Below are 21,168 nucleotides of genomic sequence, written 5' to 3' on the forward strand. Positions count from 1 at the left end.
TCAATCATTGTCACAGCAGGTATTGGGTGACCAGCCTGTCGCTCCACAGATTTCTTTCTCAGAATCTAACAGGTACTGGCGGTGTTTCCACAAGAGCTTGTGCTTGTCTCCAGTGAACCAGATGGTTGGTAATAAGAAGGTTGTTCTCCATGTGTTTTGTCAGGTGGTCTTTGTTGGTGTTGGCCTTCCCTACTCCCTCATTGTTTATCACACCTTGCCACGTGAAGTTGTATCTTCTCCAACCCTGGAACTGAAGTCCCCAGGAGGATCAGTTCACCTCCCTTTGGGGAACGTAGGCCATTGTATTTTCAGGGTCAGAGTGGATGTCCTCCTTGGTTACATCCATGGCCTCCAGGGTTAGGCGTGTGTGCTGAAGACCATTGTATGCCCCATGTTGCAGAGAGCGATGAGATGTTCAGTTATTCCACTGGGGAAATCGCTGAGATGGCAGTCTAGCTCATTCTTGATAACACCCATTGAAGATGGCATTCTTCCAGTTTGTCCTTCCAGAACAAGGTGTCCAACCTCCTCGTTCTTTGAGCTGGCCATCTGCTGTCCATTATGTCTCACTCAGGGCAGTGATGCCAACATCAAAGTGTCTGAGTTGCTGTGGTGTGACAATGGAATTGCGTTCAGGTCTGTTTCTGTTGGGATTGTCTATGAGCGTTCTAGCATTCCACCTTGCGGGGTCAAAGTTGCCTTCCCTCAACAGGGGATGGTCATTGCACACAGGCTTGACACATTGAGGTCTTGATCCAATAACAATGGAATCCCAGTTATATACCCATGCCCACTGCCTCCTCACTCCCCTCCCCCTGCTCCATGCACTCTTTCCTTCACCCCTCTCACTTTCAATTCCACACTGCCCCCCCCCATCCCTGGATCTCTTCTCGAGTATCCCACCACCACCTAACCTCCTCCCACCCTCCCTCCAATGCCTTTCCACCACCATTTGCACCTCTCCTACCTCTCTTTCCCACCCTGCCACGTCACCTCTTTCTTTCCTCACACCAAGGTACCCCCTCGGCCCTATCCACAGCCCTTTGCTCACGCCCTCTCCGTCTTCTCCCCAGCCTCCCAGCTCAACTCCTCTCTCCGTCCTTCCACAGTGCGGCAAAAGTGCAGGCAGGAGAGGCGGCAGGAATGGGGCTGGGAGCAGGGGGCGGGAGGGTCACCAGGAGAGTGGGCAGGAATGTAGCTGGGGCGGAGGTGGGAGTGTGGCTGAGAGTACTGTGCCTGCTGATCCAAGGACATCACCACGTCACCCTCCTCGCCACACGCCACATAATTTCATAAGGCTGCTTTATAAAAGTAATTGTAGGGAACAACATTTTAAAAGACATTTTTGGTTTGTTTCCATATAGTCACCAAGCTGCTGTGGAGGAGCTGGCAGAGGCGAGAGCTGCTGCAAGGAACAGTCTGGAGAGGTTGAGTTACACTTTGAGTTCTGCAGGAGTGTGTTGGCACTCATTCACAGATCCATGTGCATCTGTGGCTGTTTCTGTCCATTGAGAGAGAGAGAGATCTGTGTCTGTGTAGTGCATTTACGTTTTTGTGTGTGTCTTTGTGTGTGCATGCATGTGTGTGCGCATTATTTTGTGTATATGTCTGTGTTTGCATGTTTGTGTACACACATAGATACCAGACTGAACAGACTGTGGCAATAAATTCACTCCCCGAGTTATGAAACTATGAACTAAAAGTCACTTTGGTGGAATGAGCCTCAGTTAAAAGTGCGTCAGTCACAGCCAACCATATGTGGAGTTTTACAGTACACAGTTGAATTTCTAGGCATTTATATTTTCATGCAGACAGTCTTTCCTAATGAAGTGTAGATTTGTTACCAGTCAGGGAGTGTCACTGGTTAATATTTATCCTTTGTGCAGACATACTTTCACTTTCGATCCAGAAGCTAAACATTGCAGTTGGGGAAAATCTGAAATAAAAGCTGAAAGTGTTAGAAACACTCAGCGTGGAGAGAGAAATTTTAATATTCAGGTCAACGACCTTTCAACAGAATTATGAAAAAGTAGAAAACAGCTTTAAGTTGCAGAGAACAGGTAAAAATAGCAAACAAGATTCATAAGCAAAATTTTGCAGATGCTAGAAAGCCAAAATAAAAAGAGTTAATGCTAAAAGTACTCAGCAGGCCAGGCAGTATCCATGCGGAGAGAACCAGCTAATGTTTCAGGTCAAAAATCTTTCATCGTCGTGCCGAAACATTAATGGCATTTCTCTCTTCATCGTTGCTTCCTGGTCCACTGAGTGTAAGACTTTTTCTGTTTTTTTTAAACAAATGTATTTTCTCCTTCGTTCAGAAATCGCCCAAACTTTTCGAATCATCGGAGTTTAAGCCTCTGGATCCCACTCAGGAACCCATCTTCCCTCCTGAACTGGTAGGTGAAAGCAAAGCTCCCCCTCCAGGAAGACTATTCCCTTTTGAAGAAGCAGGAATTTCATGGATTCGCCCCTCCCTGTTACACATTGACTATTGGACCAGCTGCCCCTCCATTTTAAATTTCTCAGACTTATTTTCAGATCCCTCAATGGACTCACCGGTCCCTATCTTTGCAATCTCATAAGAGTTATAGAGTTGTACAGCACAGAAATGGGCCCTTCGGCCCAACTCGTCCATGCTAATCCCATTTGTCCACATTAGGCCTGTATCCTTCAATTCCTTTCCTATCCAAGTATCTGTCCAAGCACGTTTAAACATTGTAATTGTTTCTGCCTATACCACTTCCTCTGGCAGCTCATTCCATATACCCACTACACTCTGTGTGGAAAAATTTGCCCTCAGGTCTCCTTTAAATTTGTCTCCTCTCGCCTTAAATCTATGTCCTTGAGTTTTAGACTCCCTTACTCTGGGAATAACACTCTGACATTCACCTTATCCATGCTCTTCATAATTTTAATAAACCTCCATCGGGTATATCCTTAGCCTCCTATGTTTCGGTGAGAATAAACTCAGTCTATCCGATCTCTCTGTTCCAGGCAACATCCTGGTGAATCTCTTCTGCACACATGGGTTGGTAGGTGAATTGGCTACTTTAAAATATGCTTAGTGCATAAGTTAGTGGTAGAATCTGTGGGGGAGATGGGAATCTGGGAGAATAAAATGGAATTAGTGTAAATGGATGTTAGATGGTCCGCACAAATTTGCTGGGCTGAAGGGTCTTTTCCAAGCTGTATGAATCTATGATAGTATGTTTACATTTCTCTCCAACCCTGACTATGACACAGCAGGAAGCCATTTGGTCCATCAGTTCCATGCCAGCTCAAAAAAGAGCAACCCATTCCCCCTCATTTCCCTCTAACTTATTCTCTACCACAGTCCCATCAACTTCCCTCTAGTTCTTTTGCTACAATCCTACACTAAAGAGTAACTTGCAGTAGTCAGATAAACTCTCAGTAAGTTGTTGGGACTTGGGAAGAACCCGGAGAACCTAGAGGAAGCCCACACAGTCACAAGGAGAACGTGTAAGCTCCACACAGACAACACCTGAGGTCAGGATTGAACCTGGGTCACTGGAGCTGCGAGGCAGCAGCACTACCCGCTGCAGCGCTGCACTGTTCACACATTGTGTATCCCGAATTTAATGACTCCACCACTAAGATCTGTGCCTTCAGATGCCACAAGGCTCTTGTCTCTGGAATCCCCTCTGCTTCTCCACTGCTCTCTCCTTCTTCTCTTAAATCTCCATCTGAGCAATGATACAATCATAGAGTAATACAGCACGGAAACAGGCCCTTTGGTCCAACTCATCCATGCCGACCAAGTTGGCTGTCTAAGCTAGTCCCATTTGCCTGTGTTTGGCCCATGTTCCTCCAAACCTTTCTTATCCATGTACCCGTCCAAATGTCTTTTAAATGTAATTGTACCTACATCTATCACTTCCTCTGTCAGCTTTTTCCATGTACCCACTGCACTCTGTGTGACAAACTTGTCCCTCAGGTCCCTTATAAATCTTTCCCCTCTCATCTTAAACAATGCCCTCTAGTTTTAGACTACACTGGGAAAAAGACTGTGAACGTTTACCTTATCTACGTCCCTCATGATTTTATAAACCTCTATTAGCTCATCCCTCAGCATCCTTGGCTCCAGGGGAAAGAGCCCCAGCCTATCCAGCCTGTCCTTGCAACTCAAGCCCTCCATTCCTGGTAACAGCCTTCTGAATCTTTTCTACACCCGTTCCATCTTAATGCCATTCTTCCTATAGCTCGGCGACTAGAGCAGCACACAGTATTCCAAGTGTGGCCTCACCTACGTCTTGTACAGCTGTAACATAACGTCCCAACTCTTGTACTCAAAGCCCTGACCGATGAAGGCAAATGTGCCGAATGCCTTCTTCATCCTGTCAACTTGTTTCTTCATTTGCTCTGATACCTCTTTCACAACATTTTTTAAAGTTGCTATATTAATAGATGCTATCGTGGTATTCAGCTTTCAGTAAAACTCCAATAACCTGGTACCCTTGAGACTTTGAGGGTAACACACAGGCAGATTTTCCATATTGTTCAATATTACCCCAACGTACTTTTATTTCATTTTTATTAGATGTTCCACAATTGTACAGTAAATTTTCCAGTTAACCCAGTAAATTTAAAGGAAGCGCTGGAAACCTGCCCCTGGTGAATTGAAAGAGAATGTGGGAAATGGGGCTCTATTGAGTTTATAGAGAGCATGGAAACCGACACCTGGTGAATCAGATGCCAAACCATCAGGATTTCTGAACAATTGGGTAGCAGATTATTGGTTTTACTATTTTTGTAAAAGGGGAGAGATAACCAGATGTGTTTAGACTATGACTCTGTAATTCCACTAAACGATGCAGAATTGTTGTACCTGAGGCATTTGGAATGCTTCTCGCTGCTTCTTCCCAGAAGCACAATAAGTTCCTCTCAGACCTGCTGCTTCAACACTGTCAACACCTGGAGCAAGCGCTTCACTGCTCTGTTCTCCTCCAAGTCCAGTTCAAGGCCATAGGTAGACAGCCAGGTCATGCAGATTGGATGCAATCAAATGGCAGGAGTCCAGAGAGCAAAATCAGACCTGTTGTCTCCACATTTCACCCTTACGTTTTTGCAGGCACTTAGTGAATATCCTCGGAGAACGCTGGTATTCAGAGGGGACCGAGTCACCTGGATTCAACCTACAACTCTGAATGAGCTGCTGGCTCTGAAGGCTAAATACCCTGAGGCCAGGCTGGTGGTTGGCAACACGGAAGTGGGTAAGATGTGGACAATGTGGACTAGACAATGGTCCTTCCCCCACCAACCTGCCTCTCTCCACTAATGCAGTGAAGGGTTTGGGTTCTTGGATCCCTGGGTTACTGAGATGATGGATCAGGTTCAGGAGGATGCAAGGCAATTAATGGAACAGTTTGTTCCCTGCTGTCGGAATCTGCACTCCAAGCATAAACTGGCATCATTTAAAAATTCATCCCCAAGGTGCCAGTCTCCCTAATGAGACCCAAAGTTTTCATTCATCTATTGTTGCCCTGTTTTCCAAAGCAGCAACCTGCTGGGCTGTTTCAGGGAGCTGTTGCCAGTGGTTTATGACTGATGATCCCAGTAGTGTTCTTCCCTAAAGGCTAGGAGTGAACCAACTGGCGTTCTTTATTAACAAGCCCAAAATTCTGTGATTACCTTTACCGATCTAGATTCAAATTTACAAATTATCCAGTGGGATTTGAACTTGCGTTTTCTGGAGTATTAGTATGGTTTCACATCCACAAGTATACCCTGTTGTTGGGTTGGAATACAATGGTGGGAGAAAGAGAGGTGGATGGGGAGGGGACTGATGGGAGGGCTCATGGTTATAGGACAAGCAGCATAGAAACAGGCCCTTCAGTCATCCATGTCCACGCCAGCCATCAAGCAAAAATTGACACTAATTCGATACCCACTCCCCAGATTCTACCAGTAGTCTACTCACCTACACACAAGCAACAATTTGCTGTGGGGAGTGGGCTGGGATGAAAGATGGGGAGGTGTTAAGTAGGAAGTTAGTTTATGCTGGAGGTGGGAGAGAGGAGGTTGGTAGAGCCTTTGTTCATGGGGGAGTGGCAAGGAGGAACAGTATTTTGTTTGGGTATGATAGGGGAGTGAGTGTTCTCTGCGGAGTTCTTGTGGGCAGAGGACCTGAGAAAGCAGATGATTAATTCTAATCCATGCCCTTAGTTTCCCCAGGGATCCCTAGATCCTGATTATGCCCTTTGACCATTCAGTTGTGGTCTGGTTGCACTGAGTGAGAAAAGCCATGTAAACCAACAGTCCAATTGAGCCTCTCTTGGGTTTAGCTTCAGAAAACCAGGCTGAATCCCCTGGTGCAAGGGGTTTCCCCTCAAGTCAGGAGAATTCCTGATGAAACCACACACCCCCTCTACTCCGCTACCCTGAAATGTACAATCCAATCAGATCCAGTCACCAGTGGATGCAAAATGGGGTGAGGAGAGTGGCTCTGGTGACATGGATACAGGACACTGAGGGCAAATGTTTACCATCTCTCTCCCATCTCTGCAGGCATTGAAATGAAATTCAAGAACATGTTGTACCCGGTGATTCTGGCTCCAACTCATATTCCAGAACTCAATTCCACCCAACGCACAGATACAGGTGGGTGAGGCACAGATATCAATCCTCGATCACCTGTTGAATTCGGTGAAATGTTTGGAGCCTGCGCTGTCAGTGGGAAGGATCGGATCTTCAACGACTGTTGGGAAATTGGCCCGAACATTTGTTCCCACTTTTATTCTCCAATGGAATTTAGGAGCTGAGAGGTAATGTTGCAGCTATATAGGACCCTGGTCAGACCCCACTTGGAATACTGTGCTCAGTTCTGGTCGCCTCACTACAGGAAGGATGTGGAAGCCATAGAAAGGGTGCAGAGGAGACTTACAAGGATGCTGCCTGGAATGCGGAGCATGCCTTATGAAAGTAGGTTGAGGGCACTCGGCCTTTTCTCTTTGGAGCGACGGAGGATGAGGGGGGACCTGATAGAGGTGTATAAGATGATGAGAGGCATTGATCGTGTAGATAGTCAGAGGCTTTTCCCCATGGCTGAAATGGTGGCCGCAAGAGGACATGGGTTAAAGGTGCTGGGAAGTAGGTATAGAGGAGATGTCAGGGGTAAGTTTTTTACTCAGAGTGGTGAGTGTGTGGAACGGGCTGCCGGCAACGGTGGTGGAGGCGGATACGATAGGGTCTTTTAAGAAACTTTTGGATAGGTACATGGAGCTGAGAAAAATAGAGGGCTATGGGTAAGCCTAGTAATTTCTAAGTTAGGGACATGTTCAGCACAGCTTTGTGGGCCGAAGGGCCTGAATTGTGCTGTAGGTTTTCTATGTTCTAATGGGATACCACCATCACTGGCAAGGCCAGCATTCATTGCTCACCCCCAGTTGCCCTTGAGAAACTGGTGAGCTGCTGCCTTGAACTGCACAATCCTTCTGGTGAAGGTACTCCCATAGTGCTGTTGGGGAGGGACTTCCAGGATTTAGACGCAGTGACAACGAATGAATAGTGATATACTTCCAGTCAGGCGGTGTGTGACCTGGAAGGGAACATGCAGGCAGTGTTGTGCTTGTCTTTTCTAGTTGAAAAGGCTGTTGTTTCAAAGATGCTGTCAGGGTCACCTTGCAATATTGCTGTATATCTTGTAGGTGACACAAGTGTCACTCTGGGTCTTGCTGGCAAGTTCAACAATTACTGTTCGTCCAGAAATGCTTGGAGAAGGTGGTCAGGTGGGGGAGGGGCTCTTGTTTTGATTGACTGCTAGTGGTTTTGCTATAACTGAGCTGCTGTCAGGTTATATCAGAGGCCAGGTAAACACTAACCCTGCCTGGAATTACACAGACAAACCAGGCTTAGTAAAGTTCTAGCTTTTTTCTTGGTTAACACTCACCCAATCTGTATTTGGTTTCTGCAGTGTCGAGAAGGCACATTGTGGACACCAAATATAGCGCAGTGGATTATAAGAAGTGAATCACTGTTTCACCTGGAAAGTCTGTTTGGGTCCCTGGATAGTGGGAAGGGAAGAGGTGAAATGACAAGTGTTGCACCTCCTTCGGTTGCATGGGAAAGTATTTAAGAAGAGGGGTAGCTGATGTGAACGTACGAGTGGACCAGGGAATCACGAAGGGAGTGATTCTTTTGAAATATTGAAAGAAGAGAGGAGGGAAACTGCTGGAAGGACTCATCGAGTCGAGCAGCATCTGTGGAGGCAAGGTGAATGGTGGACATTTCGGGTTGAGACCCTGCGTCAGGACTGAGAGTGTAGAGGGAAGACAGCCAGCATACAGAGGTGACAGGCAGCGGTGGATAGGTGGTACCAGATGACTTGGGGGAAGGGGAGGGTGTTTGTTTGTTGATGGACAGATGGAATCAGTTGGGGGAAGGGTTAGGAAAGGTGAGCCCAAGGGAAAGGAAACACAGTAGATAGGTATGTGGGTGGTGGGCAGATGCAACCAGGTTGGGAGAGGGTGATGAGTCTGGGTAACAGGGTGGGGGGGGGGGGGGGGGGGGGGGGGGAGGAATGGAAACGGTAAACAAATGGAGAGAGACCCTGGGCAGACTGGTGGGAGTGGGGGGGAGAAAAACCACAGGGGCCTGGTGTTACCTGAAACTGGAAAATTCAATGTTCATACCAATGGGTTGCAGAATACGAGTTGCTTCTAGTTTGCATTTGGCCTCTCCGTGGCAGTGGAGAAGGCAAAGGACAGACCAGTCAGTGTGGGAATGGGAAGAGGGGTTGAAATGCTATGCAACTGGGAGCTTGGGATGGCCATCACAGAGCGCTGGTGCTCTGCAAATTGGTCGCCTAATCTACGCTGAATGCAATAGATGAGGTTGAAAGAGGTGCACGTGAATCTCTGCCTCACCTGGAAGGGCTATTTGGATCCATGGACGATGGTGAGGGAAGTGATGCAGGAACAGGTGTTGCACCTCCTACGATTGCAGGGAAAAATACCAGAGCACAGGGAGGGGTGGGGGAGGAGGGATGAGTGGATTGGGAAGTTACTTGGTCGTCATGGACATTGGGCCAAAGGGCCTGTTTCCATGCTGTATAACTCTGACTATATATCAGTTCACATAGTGCTCATGCTTTTTTTGGTGGTACACTCCAACATGTACATACATACAATGATGCTATGCCTTCTGCTTCCAAGGTTCAATTCTCTACAGTTCCCTTGCTCAGCCTCTCTCTCCTTCTTGAGTTTTACCATGTTGAAACTCAAATGCACAGGAACATAAGAACCTGCGGAGAGCAGTGGACTCTGCCCAATACATCATGAGCACATCCCTCCCCACCATCGGTGGTATCTACAGGAGGTGCTGCCTCAAGAAGGCAACATCCATCGTCAAAGGTCCCCACCATCTGGGCCGTGCCATCTTCTCGCAGCTACCGTCGGGCAGGAGATACAGAAGCCTGAAGTCCCACACCACCGGGTTCAGCAACAGCTACTTCCATTCGGCTCTTGAACCAACTGACACAACCCTAATAACGACAGTTTAGCAACACTATGACCACCTTGATCACTTTGCACTAAAATGGACTTTGTTTTTTTTTGTTCTAATTGTGTTCTTTCTTGTAAAAATTGTTTAATTTATGTCTCATTTATGTTTTTCTTGTGAATTCTGCTGATCTGATGCTCTGTGCCTGTGTGATGCTGCTGCAAGTAAGTTTTTCATTGTACCTGTGCATTCATCTACTTGTGCACATGACAATAAACTCGACTTTGACTTTTTTGACTTTGATCAGTCTTTTGACCACCTTACAAGGTGCTGTGTCAAATATAGTCTGAAATTGTTGCTGTGAAATGCCTTGGGATATTTTTCTGGTAAAGGTACATTAGAAATATAACGGTTTAGTTTTGTAATTAAAATCTCTGCTGTTTTCAAAGGGATATTGTTCGGGGCAGCGTGCACACTGACCTACGTTGGAAGCGTGCTGAAGGAAGCTGTGGACGAGCTCCCCGGCTACAGGACTGAGGTTTTCAAGGCCGTGTTGGAGCAGCTGCGCTGGTTTGCAGGGCAACAGATCCGGAACGTCGCGGTGAGCAATTTGCGAGGGGGCAGGGAACACTGGCGGGAATTAATGCTGGAAGTACAAGTATCCCTTCACCAGATCAGTGGTGGATCTCGAGAGGAGCAGTAGAGAGAATGGGGCAGGGGTTGAGTGCAACTTGGTTTGTGGGTGAGGGTCCCTGAGTTGGCGGTGGGGGTCCTTGAGATGGGGGTTGGGGCGATGGGATAGTGAGTGATGTCTTTGAGTTGGGGGTAGGGATTGCTGGGTTGAGTTGAGGGAGACATTGAGGGTAGGGGGGGCCTGGTTCCAAGTGAGTTGGGGAAGGGGGACTTTGAAGGTTTAGTGGATCCTGATTTAGATGGGCGGCAAAGTCTGGGTCAGGATGGGGCAGCTTGAGTTGGGAGTAAGAGGTTGGAGTTGGAATGGAAGATTAAATTGAGGGCAGTGCAACTGAGTTGGGGGGACTTTGCCATGGGTGGGGTTGGTTGGGGTGTGGTGTTTGAATTAAGAGTGGGGGACCTTGTATTGGGTGGGTAGTGCTTCAGTTGGGGGGTGGGTTCCTTTGAGTTGGATGTGGGGGACTTAGAGTTGAGGATAAGGAAACGTATTGGGTGAAGATGGTTTAGTTGGAGGTGGGATCCTTGTTGGGCATGAGAGACATTAAGCTGGAGGTAGGGTCCTTGAGTTAGAGAAGGGGGTGGATCTGGCAATGGGAATCTTTGAGTCAGAGGTGGGATCCTTGAATTGGGCCTTGTGTCCTTCAGTTGAGGATGACTTCCATTGGTGGACGAATCCTTGGGATGGAGAGTTGGGAATGGGCTGGTGAATTGGGGGTGGGTTGCTTTTGTGTTGGCACGTGACATGTGGACGGGAAGGCTGAGTTAGCGTTGGCTTACCTTGTGTCAGGACGTGAGATGGGGATGGTGAGTTATTTGGGCGAGGTCACTGAGTTGTGGGGAGAGTTGAGGATGGGCGCATGCGGTAAGATGGGGATGAGCCGCCTTGGGTTGGAGTTGGGGGCTGAGTTAGGGTTGAATTGCTTTCATCCCACTATCACAGAGGGAGCTGGGCCGCTGATGGAGGAGGGTCGGGTGGGTGGTGTCGGGTTTATCGGCAAACTAGAGCATCAGAATGGAAATTCTCCCCTGCACTTCTTCATATTGGAAGAGGGATATCCAGCCAGTTGTCACCTGTATGGCCTCTGGTGGGTGTGGTGTGTGCACCAGGATGGGCTGTGTGAAGGAAAGATTTCAAAACATGAAGCTGGTGAGTTGAGACCATTCAGCAGTAACAAATTTCTTCCTCTGCATGACCTCTCCAGGCTGTTGGAGGGAACATCATGACCGCCAGCCCTATCTCAGACCTCAACCCCCTGTTTGTGGCCTCTGGCTGTCTACTCACCTTGGCCTCCCAAGGTAAGTGTCTCCCAGGTGGTTAGAGAGGCTTCATTGCCCGACTCTTGTCCTCCATGTGGTTCACCCTCTCTTTGACCGACTGTTCGCAGGGAGTACCCGGGTTGTGCAGATGGACGTAGATTTTTTTACCGGCTACAGGAAGACCATGTTAAGCCCGCAGGAGGTCCTGGTCTCTGTGGAGATCCCCTACACGAGGAAGGTGAGGACCTGCTGCAAAGGAACGAGGAGCCTCGGTTTGCAAACGATTATGTGTAGAATCACGCTGAGTTTATGGCAGAGAGGCAGGCCATTCAACTAGCCAGTTCAGTGCCAATGCTGATGCTCCTACAGTGGCACAGCTGGTAGAGCCATTGTCTCACAGCTCGAGAGACCCTGGTTCAATCCTGACCTCCGGCGCTGTCTGTGTGGAGTTTGCACGTTCTCCCTGTGACAGCATGGGTTTCATCTGCGTGCTCCGGTTTCCTCCCACATCCCGAAGACATGCTGGTCGGTGGGCTAATTGGCCGCTGTAAATTGTCCTGAGTGTATAGGTGAGTGGTAGGATCGGGTGGGGGGGTTGGGGGGCAGTTAATGGGAATGTGGGGAGAATAAAATGTATCAGTGCAAATGGGTGCTTGACATTTGTTGTGAACTGAATGAGCCAAGGGACCTGTTTCCATGCTGTCTGACAATGTCAAACTCTTCTCCCTTCCTCCCCACCCATCCCAGACCCATTTACACACCACACAGACCTGGCCCCACCTTCCCATTCAGCCATGCTCTAACTTGGAATTTGCTCTAGATTTTCCCATTTACTCAATAAGCTTAGTATAGAATACTGTGGGCTTGTTCTTCTTTCAATGTGCAGCAGGATCTGGAGCTGATACTCGGGCAAGACCTGAGCAAATCTCCTTGGTGTCGATTCATTTTCCATCACCTGCCCATCGCAGCATCGTATAGTCCAGAGAAGGCCAATCACCCCATTGCCTCTTGAGAAGATGATGTCGCCACTGAAGCGCTGCAGTCCTTCTAGTGAAGGTGCTCCCACAGTGCTGTTGGGGAGGGACTTCCAGGACTTAGATCCAACAATGGCGATATGTTTCCAATTCTGTGTAGTGTGAGACTTAGAGGGGAACCTGTAAGTGGTGGTGTTCCCATGAACCTGGAACCTTTGTACCTCCTGGTGGTAGAGGTCACACATCTGGGGAGGGCTGTCAGAGCAGCCTTGGTAAGTCATTGCAGTGCATTTTGAAAATGGTACTACTGCAGCCACTGTGTGCATGGGACATGGGTATTGCTGGTACAGTCAACATTTGCTGCCCATTGCACTGTGCAGGCTGTTCAGAGGGAAGTTCCAGATCATCCCCCCTCTCTAACTCAAGGACCCTACCTCCAGCTCAAGATCTCTCATCGCCAACAAGGATCCCACCTCCAACTAAACCATCTTCACCCAACACGTTTCCTTCCCTTAAGCAAGCCAGGTGGTGTTTCATGGAGATCCGATCAGTTCCTGGCTATTGTTACTCGTGCTAATGTCTTAATTAAATGAATTGGTTTTACAATATCTTGGGCCAAACACTGGCAAGTGAGGCTAGCTTGGATGGGTATCTTGTCTGGCATGGACCAGTCAGGCCGACAGGCCTGTTTCCATGCTGTATGATTCTGTGACTCTATAATTGAACTTCTCCAGTTATTACAGTGTGAATTGAACTAGTGTCTCCAGGCCTCTGGACGCTAGTCCAGTGACAACCACTAAACCACTGTGCCCATAAAGCCCAAAGATCCCACATTCTCTCATTAATTGTCATGTTGTCAGTGCCACGGGGGTCTCATTTAAAGCCATTGGGTGACATTTTGTCAGCAGCTATATCTCCTTTCATTGAAAATTCCTTCCAATTCGTTCCACAATATGATGGCTCCTCTACATCACAACCTTGGGTGTGACCCTATCTTGAGGCTGTGGTTGGTGCCTTGGTCACATCTCATGGTCCCTGGGCCACTGACTCTGTTTTTGACATGGTACCAGATGCTAACACAATGATCACTGACCCTACTCTGTTTTGTTCAAGGGAGAGTACTTTTCAGCATTCAAACAAGCCCAACGACGTGAGGATGACATTGCCATAGTGAACTGTGGGATGCAAGTTGCCTTCAGGGAGGGAACCAGTGTTGTGGAAGAGTTGGAGCTGAGCTACGGAGGCATGGGGCCAACCACTGTGTCTGCAAAGAAGACGTGTCAGGAGCTTCTTGGGAAGTAAGTCTCATCTGAAGTTGCCTTGGATGGTGTGGTGTGGTATCCTGGACTAAATGTTCAGAACTTGTATCTTCTATCCATAGAGGGGGTAGAATGTCCCCATGAGGCAGGAGGATGGATGCTGATCCCTAGAGAGTGACTGGAGGGATATTCAATTGTATCTGGATATAGCGTTGCCCCTGAGTCAGTAGACGATGGGTTCAAACACATGAGCTGGGTTGACACACAGCACAGTGCTGAGGTAGTGCCACATTGCCATCAGGCTGGTACTGAGAACCCAGAGTTCTCGGGTAAAATACCACCAAATGGAATTCACTGCCTGAAATGGTGGCGGAAGAAGATTTAGTGGTAAGTTACAAAGAAGAATTAGATAAATCCTTGGAAACATTTCCAAAGTTTTGGGCGGTGAGATGAGGAAGTGGGAGTATGTGGATAGCAGGGCCAGCATGGTCACGAAGGGCTAAATAGCCTCCTTTCGGGCTGTATTATCCTGAGATTGTGCAGGGCATCTGGAGGTGGATAAAAATTTACAGCCTCGCCCACGTCCTCAGGGGAAATATTAAATGCATACTGCTCCTCCGTCTTGTATCGATGGCCTCTCTCATCTTTCCATTCTCTCCCATTTAGACAGTGGAACAAAGAGCTCCTCCAGCGCGCCTGCTCACTGCTTGCATCCGAGCTCACCCTTTCACCCTCTGCTCCCGGTGGGATGGTGCAATTCCGACGTACCCTGAGCCTCAGCTTCTTCTTCAAGTTCTACCTCAGCGTCCTCCAGAAACTGGGACAAGACTTCAAGGGGGTACGTAACCATGGCGCCGACCTTCTCACATGGCCAGTGTCAAAGGTCATGACCTCACTCTCATGCCTTGGGACCACTGGGCCACGTAGGGAGATTGGACCATATGAGATTGAAGCAGGTGCTCTGTCTCATTGTTGAGATTGGACCATGAAGGCAGAGAAAGTGCCCTGTGTTTAACATTTTTGTTGCCAACAAAAAGTTGGTGGAGGGGCAGGATTGATTCAGCAAATTGTCTATCCTCCAGAGTAATGCTTATTTACTCTATAGTCTTTTATAAATGAATGTCCACAAACTACATTAAACCCAGCTCATCAGTAAAATTTCAACAACATCTCCCAGTAAGAGCAGGGTAATTGCTCCAACAGAATGCAGTGAGTGGAGGATAGTTGCATGTGGTTTATTTGAATAAAGACAACACCAGTCACCTACAGCAGGAGGGTCTTTGGCCTGAAATGTTTGGACAAACATTTGGAAGTCATGCTGAAGCTGTATAAAACTTTAGTCAGACCGCACTTGGGGCATTGAGTGCAGTTCTGGTCGTCCCATTACAGCAGGAAGTGAAGAGAGTGCAGAAGAGGTTCACCAGGATGTTGCCTGGATTAGAAGGGATGAGCTATAAGGACAAAGGCAGATTGCTCTCTCTGGAGTGTCGGAGGCTGAGGGGACACCTGATAGAGGTTTTTTAAATTCTGAGAGGCACAGATAGGGTAGACAGTCAGAATCTTTTCCCCAGGGTAGAAATGTCAAACACCAGAGGACAAGTTTTTAAGGTTAGAGGGGGGAAATTTAAAGGCAACATGAGGGGCAAGTTTTTTTACACAGAGAGTGGTCGGTGCCTGGAATGGTTTACCGGGGTAATAGTGGAGGCAGGCAGTTTGGTGGAGTTTAAGAAGCTTTTAGATAGACACGTGAATATGAAGGGAATGGAGGGATGTGGATGATACCTGGGAAGAGGGCATTTAGTATAAATTGGCATCGACTGGCACAACATTGTGAGCTGACTGGCCTGTCCATTGCTTTATTGTTCTATGGGTCAGTATTTGTTGTAAATGCTGGGAATACTCAGCACATGCTTTTTATAGTTATTCCATCACTGTTTGCTGAGGGGTTTATGAACATGGATCTCTTTGTGTTGTGTTGGCCACCAGATCGCTCCTAAGAAGGGGCAACATGATCTTTCTGAGATGTTACCAGACACAAGGGGATCCCAGCTCCAGTGAAAGGTCTGGCATGTTAGCCCGACTTCAGTTAAAAATATTCACAAAGTTGACTCGGAGAAGAATCCAAAAATCAAAACAGTTGGAGATGGGGAAAGGAAACAAGTTAATTTTTCAGTTGTGCAGATAGCGAGGGAGGGGGTTAGAACAGAGGAGAATTCTTCAAGGAGAATGTTGAAACTTCACATAGACAGCACCAGAGGTCAGGATCGAACCCGGGTCTCTGATGTGGTGATGCAGCTGCACTACCTGCAGCACCACTGTGTCCCTTTATCTTGTCAGACCACTTGAGAAGTGTTTCACTCAGAATTACTTTCTGCACTGCTGTTTGGGGAAAAGTTTGTACGTTATAATGACTGCCTGGTTGATTTTCTGTTCCCCACACCACACCCTGTCTCCCCTAGGATTTTCAAGTGGAATCCATCCCACCAGAACAGATCAGTGCCACTGAGTTATTCCACAAGGACCCGACATCATCTGTGCAGCTGTTCCAGGTTAGTGGACCCCGTGGTCAGGGTTCCCAGAGGTGATCCTCTAATCCTTGAAGTTGTTGCATCTTCCTGAACAAGCAGAGGCTCCAGATAATCCGTAAAGCAGATCGCTTGGAGTAAATTCCACACGGGTACAATTCCCTCAGAAAGAAGGTTTCAGCAAAAAGACACGGTGACCACAAAACAGGTTTCCTGACTTTTCCCTTGAATTGTCAATAAAAGGTGTCTCATTGTCAATTCCAAAACCAAACCCCACCCACCATTCTCTAGCTAATCAATTAATGTTCGTTTATTAAATTGGTAAATTAAATTGGTTTATTATTGTCACATGTACCGAGGTACAGTGAAAAACTTTGTTTTGCATGCCATCCATACAGATCATTTCATCACATCAGTACATCGAGGTAGTAAAAGAGAAAATCAATAACAGAATGCAGAATATAGTGTTCCAGTTACAGAGATGGTCCAGTGCAGGTAAACAATAAGGTGCAAGGCCATGACAGGGCAGACTGTGAGGTCAAAAGTCCAACTTATTGTACTAAGGGGCCATTCAACAGTCTCATAACAGCAGGATAGAAGCTGTCCTTGAGCCTGGTGCTACGTGCTTTCAGGCTTTTGTATCTTCTGCCTGATAGGAAGGGGGAGAAGAGAGAATGTCCAGCATAGGTGGGGTATTTGATTATGCTGGTCGGTCTACCGAGACAGCAAGGATGCTTTCTATGATGCATCTATAAAAGTTGGTGAGGGTCAACAGAGACATGGCAAATTTCTTTAGCCTCCTGAGGAAGTAGAGGCACTGGTGCGCTTTCTTGGCTGTGGCGTCTACATGGTTGGACCAGGACAGATTACATTGTATTAGTCACAAGCATAAGAGTTCAAATCCCATTTCTGCAGTTTGAATAATAAAATGTCGCCCTGGTTGACTACTTGGAGAGGCCTGCACTGTCTAGGTTGCCGTTTTTTGGATGAGATGTTATAAAGAGACCCCATCATATGGATTTAAGAGATCCAACAGCACTCCTTCATAGAAGTGCAGGAGACCTACCTGACACCCCAGGCATTAGTTAATCCCTCAGACACTTTCAATAAAACTGATTATCCTGTTGTTATTGAACAAAAACATAATGAGGAGTAGGAGTCGAATATTTAGCACTTTGAGACTACTGTCATTCATCAAGATCACAGCTGATCTTCAACCTCAGTGCCTTTTTATAGCACTGTCCTCAGATCTAGCCTCCCCTGCATGGACTCTGTCTACACTTCTCGCTGCGTTGGTAAAGCAGTCAACATAACCTAAGACCCTTCCCAATGCAGACATTCTCTCTTGTCCCCCTCCCATCAGACAGAACATACAAAGGCCTGAAAGCACATACCACCAGGCTCAAGGACCGCTTCTATCCCGCTGTTATAAGACTTGAATGGTTCCCCTAGTACGATAAGATGGACTCTTGACCTCACAATCTATCTCGTTGTGACCTTGCACCTTATTGTCTACCTGCACTGCATTTTCTCTGTACTTAACACTTATTTCTGCATTTTGTTATTGTTTTACCTTGTACTACCTCAATGCACTGTGTAATGAATTGATCTGTATGGATGGTATGCAAGACAAGTTTTTCACTGTACTGTGGTACATGTGACAATAATAAACCAATTTACCATACCCCTTCATTTCACCTAAGGACAAGAAATCTATCAGTCTCTGGTTTGATTGAACTCGGTGACTGAGCTTCCTCAGCACCCAGGGTGGAGAATTCCAAAGATTCACCATCTTCTGCATGAGGCAACTTCTCATCTCAGTCTTAAGTGACCTACGGCTGCACCATGTTATTAAATATATTCTAGCAGGAGTTAGATATTGTTCTGAGGGCAAGAAGGATCAAGAGAATTGGGGAGAGAGTTGGAGCAGGGGACTGAATTTGGATGATCAGCCATGGATATATAACAGACCAGGTTTGAAGGTTCAAGTGACCTCCTCCTGCTCCTATTTTCTACATTTCTATCCAAATCGCCATTTTACAAAAGTTGGACATGTGTTGCCATGGGAATAAAGGCCAGAGGCTGCAGTGGTTCCAAAGGACCATCCACTCTGTGGTCTGTTGGGAAGATACCGGGGGTTATCCCAAGATCTAATAACAGGTCAGCCAAACATGGAGCCTGCTTGCAAATCTCTGTAAGTGGGAGGGTGAGTTGCTTAAGAAAACCCATGGGGGGGGGGGGGTGGTTGGATTGGTGAATAGGGGCATTGTCACGCATCATAACAAAAGAAAGAGATCAGGAGATGACCACCAGACCTTGGCGAATCATTTAACCGTACTTCCCCATCCAGTCTCCACGGTCCTTGACCCCCTTACAGTCAGGGTCTGTAATCATCTCAGCACTGAACTGGAAGAGTATCTGTTGCCCTCTGCGACAGGTAAAGATTCACAGTTGTGTGGGTGAGGAAGCTCCTTCCTGTCCTTGGACTGCTTAAGAATACAAGAATATAGGAGCAGTAGTGGGCCACTCAGCCCCTCAAGCCTGGTTCCTCATTCATGATCACAAGATCACAAGACAAGGGAGCAGAAGCAGGCCATTCGGCCCATCGAGTCTGCTCCAAGGAAAAGGGAAAAAGAAATGGGGTGGGGAAAAAAAAACTATTCTAATCCCATTTTCCAGCCTTATCCCCATATCCCTTGATACCCTGACTATTTAGATATCTGTCTATCTCCTCCTTGAACGCCCCCACTGATCTGGCCTCCACTGCTGTGCGTGGCAAGGAGTTCCACAATTTCACCACCCTCTGGGGAAAGAAATTTCTCCTCATCTCTGTCTTGAAACTGTACCCTCTAATTCTAAGATTGTGCCCTCTGGTCCTGGACTCGCCCACCAAGGGAAACAGCCTAGCCACATCTACTCTATCCTTTCCTGTCAACATTTTAAATGTCGCTACGAGGTCCCCTCTCATCCTTCTGTACTCCAGTGAGTACAGTCCAAGAGCCGACAAATGCTCATCATAAGTAAAGATGAGAGACCAGAGAGGCTAGGTCTGTTTCCCCAGGAGCACACAATGCTAAGAGGGAACATGACTGAGGTATATAAAATGATGAGGGGAATGGATAGAGCAGACTGCAGGAAACTCTTTCCCCAGATCAGAGGGAGATAAAACAAGAAGACATAGACTCAGGGTAAGGATAAGGTTCAGAGGGGATTTGAGGGGGATCTTTTTCACCCAGAGAATGTTGAGTACCTAGAATACACTGCTAGAGAGAGTGGTGGAAGCAGAGTTGCTGAGAGCATTCAAGAAGTGTCTCATTGAGCATTTGAATCACCTAGGCATATAATGCTATGGGTCAAGATGGGATCAATATGGATGGGTTGGTGTGGACGTGGTGGGCAGAATCCTGTGTGACTCTATAATATGATCTTGGTCTTCTGTGCTGCCATATTCTGAGGTTCATGAATGGTGAGCTGGAGAGGTTGCTGACATTGTGATGGAAACACTATCTCTGGATACTGCCTGTTTGATCACCAGCTCTTCTCTCGATGGACTTTCATAGGGAGCACCTCCTGACCAGGTCCCCACAGACGTGGTTGGCCATCCACTGCCGCATCTGTCGAGCCTCAAACAGGCCACGGGGGAGGCCATTTACTGCGATGACCTGCCGCGGTTTGAGAAGGAGTTGTACCTGGCTTTAGTGACCAGCACGGAAGCTCACGCCCAGATCAGGTAACTACTCGTTCAGGTCCTGTGACAATGACCCAGGAAATAATCAACAGGCCACAGAGTATGTATATTACACATTGCATGTTTCAGTTAGCGTGGGGCTTGATAGTGCTGTGGTTATGTGACAGAACTAGTAATCCAGAAAAAATTAGAATGCTGCCTTGAACATAAAGACTAAAGAAACAGGAGCAGGAGTAGGCCATTCGGCCCTTCCTGTCTGCTCCACCGTTCAGTAAGATCATGGCTGATGTACTTCTGCACCATTTTCCTGCACCAGTCCTGGCATTGGTTCCCTCCATATCCAAAAATCTATCGTCTTTCCCTGGGAAGAGAAATTTCTCATCATCGTCGTGAGTGGCTGACCCCCTATTCTGAGATGGTGACCCCTGGTTCTGGACACCCCAGCCAGGGAACATAAACTCTGTATCTGGTCTGTCGAGCCCTGTGAGAATTATGTGCATTTCACTGAGATTACTTCCCAGTCTTCTAAACTCCAGAGTATATAGATCCAATCTACTTACTCTCACCTCATACGACAAACCCACCTCTCCCCTGCACCCCCACCTATATCCCAGGAATCAACCTGGTGAAACTTTACTACATTCCCTCTATCACAAGTAAACCCTTCCTTGGGTAGGGAGACCAGAAATGCACATCAATTTCAGTTTCACCAAGGCTCTATATAAATGGAGTAAGACATCTCTGTTGTACTCAAAACCTCTTGCAATAATGACCAACATTTGCTTACTTAATTGGTTGCTGAATCTGCATGTTAAATTTCAGTAATGCGTCTGTAGGAATGCCTAAGATCCCTCTGATCTCCAACATCTTTCAATCCCTCAATTAAAAAAAAACTCCGCTTTTTTTTACGATCAAAGTCAATGACCTCACACTTTTCACATAATGTTCTACCTGCCGCATCCTTTGCCTTTCCTTGGCTAATGTCCCCCCGAGATCTCTCTGCTTCCTCCTCACAGCCCACAGCAAACTTGGATATATTATACTTGATCCCTTTATCAAAATCATTGACGTAGATTGTGAACGGCTGGAGCCTCAGTATTGAGCCCTACAACACTCACTGCCATAGCCTCTCAACCTATTTAATCCAACTCTGTTTCCTGTCCATTAACCAATCCTCAATCTACGTAAATGTTTTACTCCCGTACCAAGGATTCTAATTTGTTTAATAACGTCTTGGGTGGCATCTTATCAGAGTGTGAAAATTTGAAGTCAAGTGTTTAAAAAAAAAAGCTGTCAGTAAATGTGACTGTAACATT

At 47.1% G+C, this 21,168-nt stretch overlaps 1 protein-coding gene across 1 annotated transcript in view; it reads left to right on the forward strand.

Moving 5' to 3' along the window:
- Window positions 1–21,168, forward strand: part of LOC127574869 (xanthine dehydrogenase/oxidase-like) — a 70,190-nt gene that overhangs the window by 19,632 nt on the left and 29,390 nt on the right. The window contains exons 8-18 of the mRNA XM_052024327.1: window positions 1,365–1,427; window positions 2,319–2,396; window positions 5,090–5,231; window positions 6,526–6,618; window positions 9,906–10,057; window positions 11,352–11,445; window positions 11,535–11,644; window positions 13,494–13,678; window positions 14,306–14,477; window positions 16,099–16,188; window positions 19,725–19,894. Of these exons, the coding sequence (XP_051880287.1) occupies window positions 1,365–1,427; window positions 2,319–2,396; window positions 5,090–5,231; window positions 6,526–6,618; window positions 9,906–10,057; window positions 11,352–11,445; window positions 11,535–11,644; window positions 13,494–13,678; window positions 14,306–14,477; window positions 16,099–16,188; window positions 19,725–19,894 (1,349 nt within the window). The remainder of the gene's footprint in view (window positions 1–1,364; window positions 1,428–2,318; window positions 2,397–5,089; window positions 5,232–6,525; window positions 6,619–9,905; window positions 10,058–11,351; window positions 11,446–11,534; window positions 11,645–13,493; window positions 13,679–14,305; window positions 14,478–16,098; window positions 16,189–19,724; window positions 19,895–21,168) is intronic.

The sequence above is a fragment of the Pristis pectinata genome, chromosome 10 (genome assembly GCF_009764475.1).
Source record: "Pristis pectinata isolate sPriPec2 chromosome 10, sPriPec2.1.pri, whole genome shotgun sequence".
Lineage (NCBI taxonomy): Eukaryota > Metazoa > Chordata > Chondrichthyes > Rhinopristiformes > Pristidae > Pristis > Pristis pectinata.